This window comes from Gymnoscopelus braueri (genome assembly GCF_963280865.1).
Source record: "Gymnoscopelus braueri genome assembly, chromosome: 11".
NCBI classification, from domain to species: Eukaryota; Metazoa; Chordata; class Actinopteri; order Myctophiformes; family Myctophidae; genus Gymnoscopelus; species Gymnoscopelus braueri.
Genome location: NC_137613.1, coordinates 29,528,434 through 29,549,769, shown reverse-complemented (window position 1 = coordinate 29,549,769; position 21,336 = coordinate 29,528,434). Strand labels below are relative to the sequence as shown.

The 21,336-nt window shown below is 47.3% G+C and overlaps 1 protein-coding gene across 1 annotated transcript in view; it reads left to right on the top strand.

Moving 5' to 3' along the window:
- ash1l (ash1 (absent, small, or homeotic)-like) overlaps positions 1 to 21,336 on the top strand; it is a 42,340-nt gene that overhangs the window by 7,843 nt on the left and 13,161 nt on the right. The window contains exons 4-16 of the mRNA XM_080442197.1: positions 429 to 4,914; positions 7,911 to 8,637; positions 9,378 to 9,554; positions 9,791 to 9,885; positions 10,170 to 10,243; positions 10,414 to 10,459; positions 11,298 to 11,406; positions 11,835 to 12,041; positions 12,630 to 12,776; positions 17,299 to 17,407; positions 17,848 to 17,997; positions 19,392 to 19,459; positions 20,828 to 20,994. Of these exons, the coding sequence (XP_080298323.1) occupies positions 429 to 4,914; positions 7,911 to 8,637; positions 9,378 to 9,554; positions 9,791 to 9,885; positions 10,170 to 10,243; positions 10,414 to 10,459; positions 11,298 to 11,406; positions 11,835 to 12,041; positions 12,630 to 12,776; positions 17,299 to 17,407; positions 17,848 to 17,997; positions 19,392 to 19,459; positions 20,828 to 20,994 (6,562 nt within the window). The remainder of the gene's footprint in view (positions 1 to 428; positions 4,915 to 7,910; positions 8,638 to 9,377; positions 9,555 to 9,790; positions 9,886 to 10,169; positions 10,244 to 10,413; positions 10,460 to 11,297; positions 11,407 to 11,834; positions 12,042 to 12,629; positions 12,777 to 17,298; positions 17,408 to 17,847; positions 17,998 to 19,391; positions 19,460 to 20,827; positions 20,995 to 21,336) is intronic.

The window sequence follows — 21,336 nt, the reverse complement described above, 5'->3', positions numbered from 1 at the left end:
GTTTGCTTATACATTTAATATTCTCAAATAGAAACCTTTTCAAAGTGATTATCTTTCCTTTTCTTAAAATAATATATAATTATATTTTTTTTACAAAATATCGGTCAAAACATCTTTAATCGGTTGTCTAGGACTCTCAAATCGGGATCTGCATCAGACTCAAGCACATAGCACATATGATACCACAGTGTGTTATTTTGCTCAACTTTTTACTGTTAAGATGTCAACATATAATTGCTCTACTACAGAGCACACAGAGTCCTCTTTAAACTCTGAGAAATTAATCTTATAAACATGATGATCTCTGGTTAGAGATCACGGCCTGCGTGATTATTTTTAATTAACAGTTTAGTCAGTAATTATGATGTGTTGGACTTTAATGGAGATTAATGGTTTTAATTGTTCTCTCTCTTTATTTTTTTTTACAGGGTCCACCAAAGATAGCTTCCAAGCCAGATATGAAGTCAGACACAAAAGCAGCCTCTACAACATCCGAGAGACCTCTCAATCTTCACCGGCCTTCATCAGACAGCAAAACGCACACCTCTGGGAAGAAAACACCCACTCCGCAAACCAACCCCCTGATACCCTCGCCTTCTGCAACGACTTCTGCGTTGAAAGAGCCCACCTTGGAAGGGGTCAAGCCTCCTCAGTTCACCTACAATGCTGAGGGTCAGCGTGAGAAGGACCGGGGGGCTCCTAGCTGGGGAGCGCCCTCTGTCACTGAGAAACTGGCTCAGCTCATAGCCACCTGCCCTCCCTCAAAGACACCCAAGCTAAGCAAAACGCCCAAGATGGCCCACTCCCCTACACTCCCCAACTCAGGCTTCATGGCCCCCACCGCTAAGCAGCGAGACAGGGCCATGGCCAATAGGAACACATACTCGAGAGTGGTCCATCTTGCCCCGCCACCTCCTGTGTCACGCCCCCCAGGTCGGCCCTACGGCTCCCGCAACAAAGACAGTGTTATGGACAAGTCCCTCACCCCACCGAGGAAAGAGGACACAGATGGGAAGTCCGGCAGCAGTAACAGCAGCAACATGAACACGGGTAGCAACAGCAGCAGTCGCAGCAACAGTCCCGCCCTCACTTACAGCAACAACCGGCTAACAAACATTTCAAAGGACAACAGCAATGACGGCAACAGCGCCAGGTCGCAGTCGCGTCTCGCTCACTGCTCGCCCCACGCAACGTCTTCGCCCTCTCGCCTCTCTTCGTCTTCTTCCTCCTCCTCCTCCTCCTCTTCTTCTGCCAGCATCAACGCCGCGGCAGCTGAGCAGAGGGCAGGGAGTGCACTGAGTCGCCAGGCCTCCCCCGTCCCTTTGCAAGGGCACCATGTACGAGAGAGTCCTGGCCTGGCAGAGGAAAGCGGGGAGAGAGAACGAGAGCAGGAGAGAGACGGCTCCAGAGACTTAACCAAATGCCCTCTTCCATCAGGAGCAGGAAAGCCGGAGGGGAAGGACAAGGGCCTTGGTAATCAGTCACTCCGAGTAGAGAGGGGGAAAAGCTGTAGCCCCAGCAAACGTAGTCCAAACCGGGACAGCAGCCGACCCGGTCGGACCATCAGTCCCCCCGAGCCTATGATTCAAAGAGCAGCTTCACCGCTGGAACCTGCTGACCGAGAAAGCTCACCGGCGCCACTCAGAGACGCGGGAGAGTCCGACTCGTCGCCGGACTCTCCCGCGGAGCAGGACAGCAAGCCCCTCAAAAAACGCAGAGGCAGGAAACCCCGTTGGACACGTGTTGTGAACAGGGGCCAGGCGCAGAGGATAGGACAGGGCAGTCCCGTCGACCAGTGCAAAACCACCATGCCTTTATCATCAAGCCTGGAAACATCCCCGCCTATAAAAAGACCCGTGGGCCGGCCCCCAAACCCAAATAAGATCAGACCAAATTCTGTGGCACAAATGCCCATGTCACAGATCTTTGCACCGCAGCCGAGGAAAAGGGGACGGCCCAAGTCCAAAATGCCCCGGCTAGACGCCCCAGTACGCAGGCGCCCTGCGAACAAGCTAGCCCCCTCCAAGGTCTTCTCATCGTTAATGAAGTCCAAAGAGGAGCAGGACCCTCCTGTCCTTCACCCAGAGGTGGACTTTAACCCTCCCAAACCCATGCCCAGAAAACGAGGGCGCCCCAAGCGCCTTCCCCCCACTTTACCGCAGGAGGGCCAACCCCCCACCCTAGCGCCAGAGGCGGGGGATGAGAAGCGGTACCGTGCCAAAGGTAATGGACAGCTTATCATGAGAACTATCATAGGCAAAATAAACAAAATGAAGAGTGTGAAACGGAAACGGATCCTCAGTCAGATCCTGTCGAGTCCAGGTCCAGAGAACACACCCAGAGTTCCCAGTAGTGCCGCGGCGACCACTGTGGCAGCTACAACACAGTCCTTGTCATCCCTCGCTGCCTCTTTCGGGGGTAAGCTAGGCCCGCAGATCAATGTCAGCAAAAAGGGGACTATATACATGGGGAAACGGAGAGGCCGCAAGCCAAAATCGGCGTGCCACCTCACATCCACGGGTCAGACACCACCCTCTGAGCCGTTCTTGTCCCCTAACACCACGTCTCCTCTCCATCACCACCAGTCCCAACAGCAGCACCATCAGCTCTCCTCCTCAGAAGTCTTCCCTTCACCCTCCCTTTCCCAGTCCAGTGGCGGCCACAGCCCCATCAGCGACGCCAGCTTTGTGGAGCCAGGCTCAGTGCACTTTCCAGGCCACTCCCATTACCACTCTCATTCCCACCATGGCCACCACTCTTTCCCCTTCCCTCCCCCCACCTTTTCCGCCCCTAATCCTCGTAATTTAGCCCCACTCAGCTCACAATCCTCTTCGGCCATGGCGGCTTCCCAGAAGAAGTCGTCTTGCCGTGGCTACCATCACCACCACCACCATTACAGGCAGCACTACCACTACCGTAAGCTCTCCCCTCCCAGGCCCCTGCACCCCACCTCCCCTGCCCCACTCAGCGAATTGAAGGAGGCCACACCATCACCAGTCAGCGAGTCGCACAGCGAGGAGACGGTGCCCAGCGATAGCGGCATTGGCACAGACAACAACAGCACCTCCGACCGAGGAGAGAAAGCTGGGGGTGCAGGCGGTCTGGGTGGAGTAGGCCTGCCGCCGGGGATGGGCAGTGGGTTACTCATGCCTGGGGTCATGGGGTCAACTATGGGACCCGGAGTGGGGCTCAACTCCAGAGGCAGGCGACGCCACTCGTCCTCCGTGCTGCTGGAGCACCCCTCCCCGTCACCTTCGCCCCTCGGAGCGAGGTCGTCGCCCGACCCCCGGCGGCCTCATCCGGCGGCCCCAGCGTCCTCTCTGGTGGGACACAAAGAGAAGCACAAGCACAAGTGTAAACGGCGCAGCCATGGTTGCCCCGGCTACGACAAGCTAAAGAGACAGAAACGGAAACGCAAGAAGAAATACCTTCAGCTACGCTCCCGTCGCCAGGACCCCGACTTCCTTGCCGAGCTAGACGAGATCGTAGTGAGGCTGAGCGAGATTCGAATAGCACACCGCACCACGGGGCACCGGCTCAGCAGTGGGATGGGGATGGCGGCCGGAACAGGCCCCGGCAGGGTGCCAGGAGTAGGAAGCAGGCCCGGCGGCAGCATTGGAGGCGCAGGAGGCCCTCCCCCACATCACTATCTACACAGAGACTTACTGCCCACCATCTTCAGAATCAACTTCAGTGGCTACTACTCGCCCCACCCGGCATACCCGTGTGACTCGCTGCACTACGTCCGTAAGCCAGACATGAAGAAGAAGCGAGGACGGCCTCCCAAACTGAGGGAATCTATGTCCGAGGTTCCGTTCGTACCCGGGCTGGGCTTCCCACTGCCCAGCGGCGGATTCTACCACCCGTCGTACGGCGTTCCCTACGCGTCTGGTCCGCTGGGGCTGAGCTACTACCGAGGTTACCCTGCGGCCAGTATGTACCCCCATCCGCACCACCAGTCGCCCCACGCCGCCCCATCCCACCACTCCCATCACTCCCCTACATTCCCTCCACCACCTCCCCCCTCCTACATGCACCATCACCACCCCTCACACCTCCTGCTCAACCCTTCCAAGTTCCACAAAAAGAAACACAAGCTGCTCAGGCAGGAGTACCTGGGAGGAGGTACCGGTAGGTCGCCCGTCCTCTATCCCCCCATGTCCTCCGAGCTCTCCTTCGGCTGGCACCACAAACATAAACACAGACATAAACACAGGGAGCGCTGCGCCGAGGAGGACGGGGCGGATCCAGGAAGAGGAGGAGTAGGAGTAACGGGAGCACCAGGGAGTCGGAATACTGGAGCAGGAATACCCGACAGTGGAGTGCCAGGGAGGGCAGAGAGGACCGGCGCCGTGGGGATGGCTGAGTCCTTACAGCGGTGCCGCTTTGGTCGAGATCCTGCCAGTACCGGGGTTTCGAAGCAGGCAGGAGCTGGCTCAGCCAACTCCCCGTCGTCATCGTCATCGTCATCTGCAGAGAGGTACAAGCGCAAGGAGAGCTCCATGTCATGTCTGGGGCCCTCCCGGTTAGCGATGGGCAGCGGTACGAGGGGTCACCACCCGCTAGAGTCCTGGTTCAGGATGGGCACTTCGGAGGCAGACTACACCAAGCTCTCCAGGAACCAAGCCACGGTGTCCGGACAGGGACCTTTCTCAGATGGGCAGGCTGAAGACGCGGCAGGCTGCTCAGACAGCGAGGACGAGGAGCCCCTCACGCCCACAGAAGACATGGAACATGGCGCCCAGGACCCCCCTAACCATACAAACCTGTTTGCCTCTGCCCTCACCCGCACCTCCCTGAGGGGAAGCAAGGGCAGGAAGCCAGGCGGAGCCACTGAGAGCGCTTCCAGTTTCTCCCGCATGGAGCGGACGCTGAGGAAGGACCGCTCCACATCAGCAGAGAGGAGAGAGACGGGTGAGTCAGCCATTCTATGGGGGTTTGAATTACAAAGGGAGCTGCATGAATAGGCTTGCTACACCAAGAGCATCCATTGATAACTGACTTACAGGCCACAGCAGAGTTTGCATTGTTCAGGGAAGGAAAAATAGGCTAGGGCTCTGTCTTATCTGTAGTAACAAATAACAAGCATTGTTGGCAGTCAGAGGACCGCTTGTATTAATTTGTTCTTGAAAATTCCTTTCCAAGAATGAAATCCCCTGTGATTCATGTAGCCCTGTGGCTTTGGAATTTGATAGGCCATTCTGCACATAAAATCCTTCGACCCAAATTAAATTTGACATTGTTGAAGGTTACTGAATTCAATTGTGCACCAAATTCATTTTCCCAAAATAGTTACCAGTTTTATTGCCTGAAGAACTCTGTGGTTGGATTTGATTGGATGATGTCCGATGAGCTTTTATGGCCTGGCACAGCCACGGTGGAACTGGCACAGTGTGTGTGCGCCATTAGTGGCTGCAGTGATTCAAGGACTATATACTTGGGCAATGACCCTTGCGGAAACTGCCATATGGCCCGGGCAAGTGAGCCATCTATCCTTGCTTGATCTCTGCTGTTTACTGACGCCATGTATCCATTCAAAACCCCTTTAGACCTCCCAGAGATGGTGAAGTAGTTCTGACTCTGCCTCTGGAACCGCATCTATCTAAGATCAAATCCCTAATGGATGCATTTTCTCCTGTGTATCTCCTCTATTCCCTCACTGTTCTTTTGTCTATTTTCAGAATAAAGTAAAAATGGGAATGGACTGGCCACTTTCCATGAAAAATAGAAATTCTGCAGAAAGACACAGCGACATTGCACGTACGCGCGTGCCCTGCGCTGAGATATTCAATAGCCCTCACCAGCGATCAAGGCCTTGGCAGGAAAAGCCCACATAATGACTTTAACTGGCTGCTTTGCCAGTGTAGTTGTCACAGCATTATGCTGAAGCAGCCACATTAGATGCTACATTTCGTGTTCTCATGTTGCTGTGATGCTTGGCACGGGGGTATTTTGTTATCAGGGCTATATTTGGCAGACAGTCTCATCGTTGAGACCCGCAGTAAAAAAATCATAGTCTGATCCTGTTTTTTTAACCACGTTTTGCACCTGTATTCGGCTAATATCACCCAAATAGATAAGATGGAGCGTAACGGTAACGCTAGCCTCCTTGGGCTGGAGCATCACCCATTGACTGGGATTGATGAATGCAGAGCAGTAGTGTGTCGTTAGCCAGTGTTTGTGGGTGTGTGATGATGAGGAGAAGGATGAGGAAGGCTCTCATGAAGGCCATATAAATAGCGTGGACCCAGTCGGCTTAATCCTGGATTAGAGGCTGTGGACATGGGGTCACCCAACGGTCAGGCTGGACTGTTAAGGTAGGGGGACTGACTGAGAATGAATAAGGGAGAAGAAAAGGCAAATGAGAAATAAGTCTTGTACTGTAAGGCAGTACAAGGCATTTTCATGCCAAATTGATACTAGGCCACAGACCCCCATTTTAAAAGATTTTGTGCCAGGGGGCCAGGGACCCCCATAAGAGTAGACTACTTAGTACAGAACTGTCTAGACTGTAATGTGGGAAGATAACATTGGAGAGTGAGACCTATGGTCGGAATAGTAATACTCACACATTCTGTCATTGGGCTTTTTGCCGGTAAAATAATAGTGAAATTAAACTTTACTCATTTTGTGGGGACCCCCTGGAACCCCCTCAAGGACCCCTGGGGCTCCCTGGACCCCACCTTGAGAACCACTGATGTAAGGTGAAAGGAGGATAGGAGAGACGGAAGGAGAGCAAGCAGGGATTCTGCAGAAGGACAGGAAAGATGAGGGGGGCAAAGACAATACATGAATATTTAATACGAGCAAGGAAAGAGGAGAGAATGGAAGAAAATAGTCTGGAGAATGGAGAGTGCAGCGCGGAGTCTGTCTGTGTTGCAATGCAACGCTTTGTGAGCTTGTAGATTGGCTATTATCAGTGCGGCTGCACTGTCGTACGACAAAGTATAAATCAGGCTTAAGAGGAGGGAAAGGATTAGAACAAGGAAAACCAATGAAAACAGTAGTCATTCACACACTGAGTTAAGGGTGACGGAGAAGGGGATGAAAGGAGTGAAAAACAGGAGAGTGAGAGTTGTAGAAATAGAGTAAAAGAGGGACCTCTGGGAATTAACCTGAAATCTCCAACAAAGTGACACCCACAGACTTAACATAATGATCATACATGTCCTTCGATGATGCCTTAGTGGAGTTAAAGTTGTTAGATCATTCTATAAAACAGAAAATGTGACAGTTGCTCCCCAGACAGTTTAATCTCTGCCAGTTTCCTATATGATACTCTACCTCCACATTTTGATGTCCTTCTCACAGCTGTGACAAAAAGACTTCCGCACACCCAGTTACTTTACAAGCAGGTGCGTAGGCGACAAAACAGTAGGTGAGATGAATCTGGAAAGATTATACCCTCACACTGCCACTTGCATGTTCAAGAGAAGTTTTATTAAAAGTTTCGTCGTGTAGACTTCTCACAGCTGTACATTCTCACATCCTCAGTGGTGCAATATTTTATCGTAGCACATAATATTGGATAGTAAAATAAATATAACCTACACTTTGTCACTTTGCTGGACCTGGGTCAAACAGTCTGCCAACTTGGAGACCCGGGTGACAGTTGTTTTGTGACATAAGACAACATCTGTCAACAAGCTTAGACAAACCTGTGGAAGTATTTGAAAATCAAGTCACTCTACTAATTGATTAATCTAATTGACATCTAACCAGATGACGGTCTGAGTTATCCTGATGTAATAATCCCTCTTTATCTTATGTAATCCCTTCTTATCATATCTTACTCCAAGCAGGTTAAAACAGACACTCAAGAATGATTTACTCCTCTTGGCAGTTTATAACGTACTGTATATGTTAACCGCTGTTCTCTCTGTCTGTCTTTATCTCTCTTTACAACACAGTGACCCCGGGCGTTCAGACCCGAGGCATCACCCTCTCCACTCCCGAGGGCCCAGAGGGCACCCTGCACCACCGCCACCACCACCAGGCCCCACTGTTCCACCCCCATGCCTCCGCCTCCTCCACCGGCCTCTCCCCCGCCCAGAACTGCTGCCTGGAGGCCTCCCCGCCCCACCACTCCCACCGGGGCACACAGCCCCCTAAACACAGCCTCCACCACGTCAACAAGATCCTCCGCGCCAAGAAGCTGCAGAGGCAGGCGAGAACGGGGAACAACGTGGTGAAGAAGAGGGGACCGGGGCGCCCCAGGAAGCATCCCCTGCCCTCGCCGCCTCCCTCACCACCTCCACTCCCTGCTGTCACCGCTGAAGTGGCCCAGGCCAGGCACCGGGACCGAGGAGGGGGAGGGGGAGGGGGAGGAGGAGGTGGTGGTGGAGGTTTGGGAGGAGGCAGAGGGTGGGAGGGGGACACAGTGACAGATGCCATTGAGTCTGTGATCCAGGGCCAGCGCAGGAAAGGCCAGAAGAGGAAGCACTGGGAGGGAGATGGCGAGGAAGAGGAGGGCGAGGGCGAGGAGGATGACGGGGAGGATGACGGGGAGGCCGAGGAGACGGAGGAGCAGCTGGTGGACAGAGAGGAGAACCCAGGCGGTCTGGCAGTGAGGTCTGGGGCGTCTGGACCGGCAGGAAGAGTCTGGATCACGCCGGACGAGCTGCAACACTTCAGAGGGTGAGTCTAAAGGTCAATTTATGCTTTGCGAGTGTCGAATGATGCGGTGCACAACAAAAGTGAGTTAGGGAGGACAGGAGCAGCAGAGAGTACGTAATGTTGCGTACTCTGATTGTTTAGGAAGACTCCATTACCACAGAGATGCACGAGACTACATCCTCTTCACTGTCACAGACAGTATTAATGCTCAAAACTCAGATGCCCAGAGACACGTAAAGTGCTGCATCGTTTGACACTTGTTGCTCAATTATGCTCAAAGCACAAACTGACCTTAACTCTCACTATGGTTTTAAAGCCCTCTTCCAGTATTATTTGTGTTTTTCAGCTGTATATTTTCATAGACCATTTTGGACAAATAAGTGTGAAGTTCAATAGCTCTCTTGAAATGGGTGATGTAAAAGTTACATAGTATTAACCAAGCCAGCACGCCCACTTTGAATTGACTGTAAGTCTCGACCTGCCAGTCTGCCTCGTTACCATAGCGTTGCTAAGGCGATTTCACGCATCAACCACAACCACACACCCGCGTACGTGGGGTTTGCTGATAGAATTAGGGGGAAGAACAGAGTGTAAAATTAGCTGAAAGGGGTTTTCAGTGTGACAGGTAGTGACTGTGGGACTCTGTTTGAGCAAAACCGTCACAGCAAGCGCTAATCTTAGAACTCAGTGTGATTGTATAAATAGGTTCATTTATCAAAGCTCAGTCAACACCAGAAACCTAGTCACGGTTCTAATTATAGCTCGCTGGAAGGCAAGCCAGACGGCCACTCCTCTCCGGAACGCCCAGGCGCCGTCTCCAGGGAACAAGCTCCGCCCCCCACGTCCATAACCGGCCAACGGGAGAAGAGACCAGCCAGACCTCCAAAGAAGAAGTTCCAGAAGGCGGGGCTTTACTCTGATGTGTACAAGACTGAAGAGTGAGTTTGATAATCAAAAATGTATCAATTAAATGATTTACGATGAATATTTATTTATTTTGTCGTCTTTACAAACAATTAGTACTATTTAACTACTAATTATATTTCGAGTCTTCATCCCACATTGGATACAATTATTGCATAATAGTATGTTACATATATTTTTATGTCTTCTCTACTATCCACATCTTTGTAGTGCTTCATGCTCTGTTTGTTTCTGTCCTACATCCCTGCAGTCCCCGCAGTCAGCTGCTGCAGCTAAAGAAAGAAAAGCTAGAGTATATACCTGGAGAACACGATTACGGACTCTTCCCTGCTCCCATCCATGTTGGTGAGTCTTGCTGCATCAACAAAATGACCATAATCTGCAAGGATGTGATCAGGAACATTAGAAAACATTTGAAAAAGCAAGTGATCGGCCAATTGAAATCCATGAAGTAAAATGTAAAAAAAAGAAAGTCACTTATCCAAAGCCAAATTTATGCTAAATCCAAAATAACTCATAGCTGAAGTTTGTCTTGGTGAAGGAGGAAGAAAGCTCTGTTGTCTCCCAGCATTCCTTTCTCACGCACCCAATTATGTTGCATCCTGTCTCCCCGACTCTCCTCTTTCCAGGGAAGTACCTGAGACAGAAGCGCATTGATTTCCAGTTGCCTTACGACATCCTGTGGCTGTGGAAACATGACCAGGTGATCAGTCTTGTCCACTCCTTTACGTGTTATTACTGTTTTTCCACTCACTGGGGTACGAGGAGGGTCGTGTGAGGGCTACAGACTATACATTTGTCTCTTTCTCTTAAACTGTTCTGTGCTGACCGCACTGTGTGTGTGTGCGTGTGCGTGTGCGTGTGTGTTTTCAGCTCTACAAGAGGCCTGATGTCCCCCTGTATAAAAAGATCAGATCAAGTGAGTAGCCAGTATTGCTCTTGTGTGTTCCACTCGGTTGGTGCCGTTAGCCAGTTCTCAAAACTCTCCAGTTACGTTGGCTCATCAATCAAATATGATTTGTCGAATGGAAAATGCCCTTGAGCAAGACAGTAACCTTAGAGCTGGAGCTGATCCTTGGGCACTGCTCACTGGCTGCCCACTGCTCCTAATAGTTAGGATGGGTTAAACACTTAAGCCCTATACTTTGTTGTATTATGAATAGCGGAAATAGCCAATCTGCAAGCTCACAGTGACACATTGCGTGTGCTTGTAGATCTACTATGAGACACTATCGTACGAGAATCTAAATCTGTCTTAAAACAGAATCAGCTCGTTGCAAATCTATGGTCTTAACTAGGCTGTAATCCCAGAATATTTGGCAGATTAGAACAACTTCACCTGCCACAACCAAAATGTTCCCAATCTTTGGTTTAGAGGCTATTTATTTGCCCACACTGGATCCAGTTATTAGACAAGAACTTATTTGGTTAACAAAAATGTATTTATGGTTTGACAAATTCTGGTGGTTGTAATTCTCTGTTAATTCCTGGGACACCGGAATGTCTCTCACATCTGTTTTAATGGATCAGTGTCTATTACAGGATTTTCCCATGTATTATTCATCATGATCAGGGATTAATAATGATAACTTTATTCATACAGCACTTTTAAATCCAAATGTTATAAGGTGCTTCACGTAATAATATAAAATACATGATAACGGTGCATTAAAACTATAGAACTGTGTCTTAACTGGTTCTGTTGTTAACAGGTAAATGTAAATGTTTCTAAAAGCACATTGTCACACCTATCACAGATGTTTATGTGGATGTGAAGCCTCTCTCTGGTTATGAAACAACTACATGTAGCTGCAGACCTCCTGAGGAACATACTGATAAAGGCTGCCTGGACGACTGCCTTAACAGGTAAATGCATGCACACACACACACACACACACACACACACACACACACACACACACACACACACACACACACACACACACACACACACACACACACACACACACACACACACACACACACACGCATGCACGCACACACACAAATGCACACTCTCACATGCACACCCACAAACACGCGCGCACACACACATGCACGAACATACAAACACATAACAAATTGAGGTTGCTTTCCCCTTGTGAGTGCTGGACAATTAAGCAGCACTCTGGGGAACTTACATAACTTGTCATTATTCCTATGTTTTTTGTTTTTTTGTGTGTTTCCTTTGCTAAAGGCGAATGTGAATGATGGCAGAACAGACCAGATCATTCTAAGAACGGCCTCACGTTACACTCGACACTTAACTTCATTCTCGCTTCCATCGTCCTCAGGATGAGCTTCGCCGAGTGTTCTCCCAGCACCTGCCCCTGCAGGGAGCAATGTGACAACCAACATATCCAGAGACACGATTGGGTCCAGTGTCTGGAACGGTTCCGTGCCGAGGGGAAGGGCTGGGGTATCCGCACCAAGGAGTCACTCCGCTCAGGGCAGTTCATCATCGAGTACCTGGGAGAGGTGGTCAGCGAGCACGAGTTCAGGTGAGACCAGTGATGATGATCAGTGATGATTGTTTTAAATATTTAAATCCTATATATTTCATTAACTGGTCCCCCAGGGATCTATACTTGGCTCCCTCCTTTTCCCCTCTACACCAAATCTCACAACACGTTGTGTATTTTCGCGGAATGCCTGTTTTTGCGGAATGATCGCCGATTATGTCATGCCCAGAATAAGGGCTCATGTGTTCAAGGTGAATATTGGGCATTAGTCATGTGGGTTGTGTATGGGTGAATAACATTACATTCTCCAAGTATGATAGGTACTGATTGTTTTAATAAGCAACATAGAGAATTCAGTAACAATGTTCACAAATGATTGTTTATTCTATTTTTCAATGTAGTAACAGGAAAATAATTCACCAAAATCTTCTCTTTGTCTATTGTTTTTCCTGAGTGCATAAATCTGATTTAATAACATATGAAACATTGATAGACATTGTTGGATTGTGTAATAAGGAAATGTAGAGGATTTTTTTTTATTTCTTCAGAAATATATATATTTTCCCTTACATGATCTCTCTCTCTCTGTATGTCTCCCCCTTCTGTCTCTTCTTCTCCTCCCATCAGGAGCCGTATGATGGAGCAGTACTATGCCCATAGTGGTAACTACTGTCTGAATCTGGACAGTGGCATGGTGATTGACAGCTATCGCATGGGCAACGAGGCGCGCTTCATCAACCACAGCTGTGAGCCCAACTGTGAAATGCAAAAGTGGTGGGTGTCACTCTTTGTTCTGTTTCCTCTACAGCCTCCTTGTGATGCCTTTGTTTTGTTTTTTTGCTAAGTCTTTTCAGGCCTGAGAGCTTGCCATATGATGTTTTGGACATATGAACACAATGTTGTGTCCCCTCGCTAAACCCCAATTGAATAGAATTTGTAAATGTGGCGTTTGTTTTGTTTTAAACTGAAGGGTGGGGTTCTTACTGCATCAGAACACCTGTTGATCACAGAAACTAATACTAAATACACTTTCACATCCTTTCATTTATTGATTGGAATTTAGACTAAGGGCCCTATCTTGCGCCCAAGTCGCGCTACCCACTATTTGGGGATTTGGCATCACGCAAGGGGCGTTCCCGTGGCCGAGTTGCTATCTTGTGACACCAGCCTTATCCCTAAAACACCTGCGCTACCCGTTACATTATGCATAGGTGTGGTTTGGGCGTTCCATTAATAAAACCAATCAGCGTGCCAGCTACAGTAGGTGCCATTGCTTTTAAGAGCCGGCTGTGCAAGCCGTTATGTCCAGTGCTATCTACGCTCTCTCCCTCTCTGCCCATGGAAGAGGCAGTCCGACTTTGATTGCCTTGTAATAAAATTATATTTGATACACAGAATTACATTTCTGGTTATAGAGAACTTTAAATTACAGCAATCGCTTGTGTTCTGGATTAATTAAACTGAATGGTCTGGTGTGGTTATAGCAAAGGCAGATCAAAACACATTTTATTGTCTTTCATAAGCTTAACTGGCAACTGCTGATAAAAACACAATGTATTGTTTACACGGAAGGAATTAACAGTCACACTTTTGTGGATTACAGTCAAATTGTAATGACAATCACATTCAGAATCACTTAATTCAGAAGTGTTGCGCTGTGTCTGCAGCCGCAATGAGAGGCACAGGACAAATCCTGACGTTTACATCATAAGCTCTAGCCTTTGATTGTTTTTGAATAAAACCAAAACCATATTTGATACATATAAGTATCACCCACATGTTACTGATTATAGAGAATGGTAAATTATTATAATCCGTTCTTGATTTCCTGTGCAATGGATTAATAAAACTGAAGAGTGTGGTTTGGAGTGAATGGCATTGCGCAGCACAAATCATTGTCTTTGAATAGCCTAACATCTTATATAAACACAATTGACACAATTAATTGACACTCTCACTTCTGCTGATTATAGGAAAATTAGAATCACAGAGATTCATTGATAATTAGGAGAATTAGGAGCCCAACTCCCGACATTTCCATTGCAGGCGCGCTCTACCAAACTTGGCATAGCGAGTGGTCTGAAAACCCACTATGCGCTTTCCCATATGTGTGTGGGCAAGATAGCACTTTTAGGGATAGCACAACAACACGCCCATCGGCCACACCTCCAGGCGCAAATAAAGGAGTCGACATAATGTATAGTGGATAGCGCGGCCGTAAGATGCCGTTTGGGGACAGCGCCAGCTGCCTTGTGCATAATGAACGGGTAGCAGGTAGTGCCAAGGCATAGCACAGCGCGCAAGATAGGGCCCCATATCTTCTGCATCAACCCAAGTAGGAGATTTCACCTGTATGATGTTTGGGCAGCGTGAGACAAATAACATCTGACCCATGTCTAAATCAACACGTAACATTGTGCACACTACACTGCCATTTTAAAAGATGTGGCTTCTCGTATGCATTTCTTTGTGTATTGCCCTTAACGCTGCAGGTGTTCAGTGATCATAAATGAGAGTGTTAACCTCCTCTCGTCATTAGTGGAGGTTTGCGGTCGTAATGTGATCCAATCACCTTGGCTCCTCTCAGCCAGCGGACAAAGACCTAAATGGTTTTAACGTCCACAGTCCAGGATAAACCAATTGACTGGTTTCTCGGCAGGGTCAGGACCCTGCCCTTGGCCAGGTTAAATCCACAGTCAACAGAGACCAGTTTAAGTAGGCGTCTCCACTGCCAGGCAACAACAACAACAACAAGACCTGCTTTGCTATTGTTTTGCCATTGTGTAGGAGGATGGTTGCAGCTAGCGCTGTGTTACTAGTGTTTAACCCCAGAGGGGCTGAACACAGACAGCTAACGACCACAGAGACCTGCTACTCTGCCCTGCAGCATGCACCAGCCTGCAATGTAGGACACAGCTCTAGCAACCACACACACACACACACACTCCATGTTCATGTGTGTGTGTCCACGCACCAAGTGGATGTAAGTGCGTGTTGAGTATGTGTGCGTTTTGTTTGTGTGTGCGTGCGTGGGTGTGGGTGTGGGTGGGTGTGGGTGTGCATGAAGTGTACTGAGGCTTGCCTGCAGGAACAGATTGTGTAGCACACGTGTCAGACAACAGCCTGCTTTTCTGTTTACGATGTTCGCCTATGTGTGTGTCGTGTGTGCGTGCGTGTGTGTGTGTACGTGGCATGCATGTGCTAGTGCGCGTGTACACCAGAATGTGTGCCCGAAATAAAAGCTTGTACAAGGATGGAGGATTTTGGGGCACAAAGCATGGCGAGTCATTCATCTTGTCATAGAAGAGCGATTACATGAAGCAAGGCCTCAGATACAGCTGTAGAGCGGTAGATGAGGTGCTGAAGCAGCATTTTGCACCTATAGAAGGAATAAATTATAAAGACACCCGGGCAAATAGAATAATGTTCTTCTCTTCTGGGCAGAGAGTGGCAAAAAAGAAATGAAGTGCTGCTTGAGTCTAACAGGAGGAGCAATGTAGTGACAGACTGACTGATGAAATCCCGTTGAACAAAAGCCAAGGAAAATACAGCCCAGCCTCTTTATCCAAAATGTTGAATCGTGGCTGTATTTAGGTTGGCTATCTAGGAATAAACAAACTCACAGGGAATGGAGACATCATGTATTGTATTGTTGTGTAGAAAAATAACCTAGTTGACCACTTAAGCCCTATCTTGGATGGATGGGTGGATGATGTTATCTTGACATTGAACACAATTATACAACAAAGTTATCTTGATGGCATCAATCCAATGCAAAAAGAGCGATAGAATGCATAGATGTTAGATAGATGGTAGCAGCATAGGTACTAATAAATAAGGAATACAAAGTCAGGTCTGGCGGGGCGGGGTTAGGCGGGGTGTACTATCACTTGCATTTAGAGTTCAACAAAATAATAACTGAGGGGGAAAAGCTGTTCCTGGATGAGGGTGGATGAGGTCTTGAGACATCTGTAGCCCTTTCACCTCTGAGAGCGGAGGGGGCCTTAAGACTGACAGCGTTGTTGGTAGATAGACTCGATTGATGGTAGTGAAGAGCCTATGATACGCTGAGCAGTTTTCACCACCCTCTGCAGTGATTTCCGCTCAGTACAATTTCCATACCAAGCTGTGATGCAGTAGGTGAGGGTACTTTCAGTGGTACAGCTGTAAAAGTTTTCCGGAGTCAGTTGAGAATGTGAGATAGTTTCAATTTCCTCAATTTCCTCGCGAAAAAGAGATGCTGGTGGGACTTCTTTATCAGGGAGGATGTATTTAGGGTCCAGGAATGATCTTCTGATATATGGACCCCCAACATTTTGAAGCAGGTGACACACTCCACCTCCACCCCATCAATGAGGATAGGAGCATGCTGCCCTCGGCAGCATGCTCAGCTTACAGTGTGTTGATGTTGTGAGCTTGTAGATCTGCTACTTTTTGAAAGATTCTTAAAAAATTGCCTATAATGACATACCCAAAAATAGGGACACCAGGTTGGTAGTTGTGAACTGTATTCCTTTAACTTTTTCTGTTCTTGTTAATCGTTCTCTCTCTCTCTCTCTCTCTGTCTCTGTCTCTGTCTCTGTCTCTGTCTCTCTCTCTCTCTCTCTCTCTCTCTCTCTCTCTCTCTCTCTCTCTCTCTCTCTCTCTTATCTCTCTTTCGTTCTCTCTATCTCCGTCTCACTCTCTGCACCAGGTTGGTTGGTAGTTGTGAACTGTATTCCTTTCACTTTTTCTGTTCTTGTTAATCGTTCTCTCTCTCTCTCTCTGTCTCTGTCTCTGTCTCTGTCTCTGTCTCTGTCTCTGTCTCTGTCTCTCTCTCTCTCTCTCTCTCTCTCTCTCTCTCTCTCTCTCTCTCTCTCTCTCTCTCTCTCTCTCTCTCTCTCTCTCTCTCTTATCTCTCTTTCGTTCTCTCTATCTCCGTCTCACTCTCTGCACCAGGTTGGTTGGTAGTTGTGAACTGTATTCCTTTAACTTTTTCTGTTCTTGTTAATCGTTCTCTCTCTGTCTCTGTCTCTGTCTCTGTCTCTGTCTCTGTCTCTGTCTCTGTCTCTGTCTCTGTCTCTGTCTCTGTCTCTATCTCTGTCTCTCTCTCTCTCTCTCTCTCTCTCTCTCTCTCTCTCTCTCTCTCTCTCTCTCTCTCTCTCTCTCTCTCTCTCTCTCTCTCTCTCTCTCTCTCTCTCTCCTCTCTTTCGTTCTCTCTATCTCCGTCTCACTCTCTGCATCTGTGTGTTTCTGTGTCGTGGGCTGTCCGTCTCTGATTACTTGTGTGTCTGTGATGTGTCTGTCTTGTCTCCAGGTCAGTGAATGGTGTGTATAGAATCGGTTTGTTTGCCCTAAAGGAGATGAACAGTGGCACTGAACTCACCTACGACTACAACTTCCATTCCTTCAACACAGAGGAACAGGTGAGGCAACTCTCAGATAACACACACACACACACACACACACACACACACACACACACACACACACACACACACACACACACACACACACACACACACACACACACACACACACACACACACACACACACACACACGCACACACACACACACACACACACACTGCGGGCCAGTAACCAGGATACTCAGATTACTCTAATCTGAATAATTGCATTTGTCAAACAATCATGATTAACTTTAAGGACAACAGTTTTTGACCTGAATAAAATGTGACATTTCCAGATGTCTGTGTATCTAGAGATCGCTCTCAGAAAATGACACATTTTATATAGAATTGGATACATGGATTGGATGCTCCAAAGTGTCTCCAGACTTCCAATTCGTGACTTGCCATAACTTGTTCCCTCTGGTTTTTTCGACCCTCTGTTTCTACTTTACAGCAAGTGTGTGAGTGCGGTTCTGAAGGATGTCGAGGAATCATTGGCGGGAAGAGCCAGCGAATCAACGGCCTGCCGGGCAAAGCAGGCGGGACTCGGCGTCTCGGCCGTCTGAAGGAGAAACGAAAGTCCAAACACCAACTCAAAAAACGAGTGAGTGACAAAGAGCCAGAGTAAGATAGTGTTGGAAGCAAAGGCTGCCTGTGGTAGAATTACTGGTCAGAAAATAGTTTTAACAGTTTGAAGGAAAAACACTCACAGATTGAACTGAGAGAAAACTGAAACCATTTTACACATGGAAAACCACTTGTTAGTAATCCTTGTCCGCTTTAAAAATAAATCTGTTGCTCTATTCCAAAATAGCGACAAATCAGTCATTAATGACCCTCATTTGTTGAAAGGCAGACTGTTGTTTTTGTCAGTTACCGGCTGGTTAGAAAAATGAGCCAAGTCCTTTTTGGCTTTGTTGAAACTCAGGTGCATTGTGTATGTAGGGCATCAGTGTTCCTTTGTCTCTGAGGAACTCTTATTGGGGCACAAGGTTTCTAAAAATGTGACACAAAGAACTTAAAGGGCCATGCCGCTTAATTTTAGCTTTGAAATATGATATTGTTGTTCCGGAGGACATCAGAGTACAACCACCAGTCTGCGACTTTTTGTGTGTGTGTGTGTGTGTGTGTGTGTGTGTGTGTGTGTGTGTGTGTGTGTGTGTGTGTGTGTGTGTGTGTGTGTGTGTGTGTGTGTGTGTGTGTGTGTGTGTGTGTGTGTGTGTGTGTGTGTGTGTGTGTGTGTGTGTGTGTGTGTGTGTGTGTGTGTGCGCGCGCGCTGGCGTGAGTGCGTTTGTCTGCGCGTGTGTGTGTGTGCACGCACGCGCATGTGTGTATATATAACCAGTAAATTCTAAACCTTATGACTGTGGAACTTTTGGTATTTTCTTGAGAAAAAGCATAAATACACTTAAAAAGTCTGATCAGATGTGTATTTAAAGGAAAACTGTATCAGTCAAACACATGATGCAGATACATGGGGCTGGAGACAGTATGTGGTTACTTACTAAGACAAACGGTTGTGGCTCTGGCTCATCTTGTTTCTGATTTATTTCTTGCCAGCACCTCTTATCCCACAGTACATGCTTAATGTCACTTAAAAAAAACACAATATGAATACAATAGATGAGCTGTGCAAGGAACAGAGGGTCCGGTCTGGAATCAGTGTTTACTTACTAGTTCTGACATGGCACCACTGCCAAAATAGAAACCTCAGACATAAAACAAAAGGCAAACCTTGTACAATTCCTCAAAGTCAATGAAGCAGCTCTGGGCTCTATTATTTTATTTTGTTTTGTTTATTGTAGTTCATGTTTTCTGGTGGTGCTGTGGTGGAAAGAACTGATCTTCAAGCTAACAACGCGTCAGACTGTGACACATTAACTTGGAGATCAGTTCTTGCCAGCAAGCAACACTGTCGTTTGTGAGTATACATTAGGCAGAATGGTGTATAGTGACCTGTGAACTGTTGTCTCTAACCCTGTGTCTGTCTCTCTCTAGGAAGAAGAGTCAAGTGACAGCAGCAAGTTTTACCCTCACCTCATGAAACCCATGTCCAACAGAGAAAGGTAACCCCCCCCCCCCCACACACACAGACACAAAATGTTTCATTAAAGGTGCCATTTTTTTAAATGTTGGGGGTATTTGTAACCCAACCTAAGCCTAATCCTAATTTGTAATTAGCTATATAAAAAGAATTACATCATTTTTTTTGTCTAGTCTAATATCCTGGAGAGGACATTTCCCCAAGTGGATAGTAATACAAGCACACCACACACACACACACACACACACACACACACACACACACACACACACACACACACACACACACACACACACACACACACACACACACACACACACACACACACACACACACACACACACACACACACACACACACGCACCCTCACCCAAACACCAGTAAACAGGAAGTATAGGTCGAAGTGTTACAGAGTCCTGAAACCAAATGCTTTGGCTCAGTTTTCTACAACGGCAACAGCCAAGTATAGTAGTCTGCGAGCTACCTAGAACTCTGTAAGAAAACATTCTCTTAGTAGTGAAGTTTTACATGGAATTTCTAGCAAAACACCAATTCGAACAAGGTTTCTGTTTCTGTCTGTTACCCTGCATCAGTGTTGATTTTGACAGCAGATTTTGATTGACTTTTAGTCATAGTCTTTTGAATAAAATTCCATTTAGTTTTAGTCATATTTTAGTCATCTGAAAGGTTTTAGTTTTAGTCGAGTTTTAGTCGACTAAATATCATAAGATTATAGTCGACTAAATCTACAGTTGATTTAGTCGACTAAAATGTATTTTGGCGGTGCCTTGATGGCGTCGTAATTGCTGATTTTACACTTGGTTGTATGCTGAAAATAGCAGATCTACAAGTTCACAACGCGTCGTGGTGGTGAGCTTGTAGATCTGCTATTTTCAGAACGCAACCAAACATAAAATGACTTGTCTTAGTTCTACTGGATCTCTTCTCCACTAGTCCCTCCCTAACATTTTAGTCTAGTTTTTATTTGTTGACGAAATTGTCAATATATTTAGTCTTAGTTTTAGTCATCATAGCTTAGTTTTTATTTAGTTTTCGTCAGTGACAAAAGGTAGTCGACGAACATTTTTCGTCATAGTTTTAGTCGACGAAATCAACACTGCCCTGCATGTGGAAATGTTTTAATTGATTGATTGATTGATTGATTGATTGATTGATTGATTGATTGATTGATTGATTGATTGATTGATTGATTGATTGACTGATTGATGGCAGTCTGAATTCTACTTCAGTCTTATATGGATGTACGTGTACAGTATACCGTTCACATGCTTGCACAGACAGACTGCATCACCTCACACATATACGTACGTACATCCATATGAATGAATGCAGTGCTTTAACAGAGTCCTGGGTTGTCTGGCCCTGTCAGGAACTTTGTGCTGAAGCATCGAGTGTTCCTCCTGAGGAACTGGGAGAAGATGAGAGAGAAGCAGGAGCTGCTGAAGAGAGAAGGGGAGAGAGAGAGAGACGCCAGCAGCCTGTCTGTCTACACCCGCTGGGGAGGGGTCATCCGAGACGATGGCAACATCAAATCAGGTGTGTGGGAGTGTGTGAACGCGGAAGTGCGGCTGTGGCTGTAGCAGGAGAGGCCGTCTGGTGATCAGAAGGTCAATCGCTCACCTCCACGGCCGCCCAGTCGAAGTGTCGAAGTGTCCCTGAGCAAGACACTTAAAATCCCTAACTGCTCCCCCGGGCGCCATGTTAATTTTACTTCCCCATTGCTTCTAATAGTTAAAGTTGGTTAAATACAGAGCTTTCATGCATGTGCAAATGCGCAGTGACAAATACCCCCAAACAACTAAAGGAGACAATTAGTTTTTTTAAGAGGGTAAATGAAACGTGTATGAAACACATATAACTTATACTTGGTTATATTTT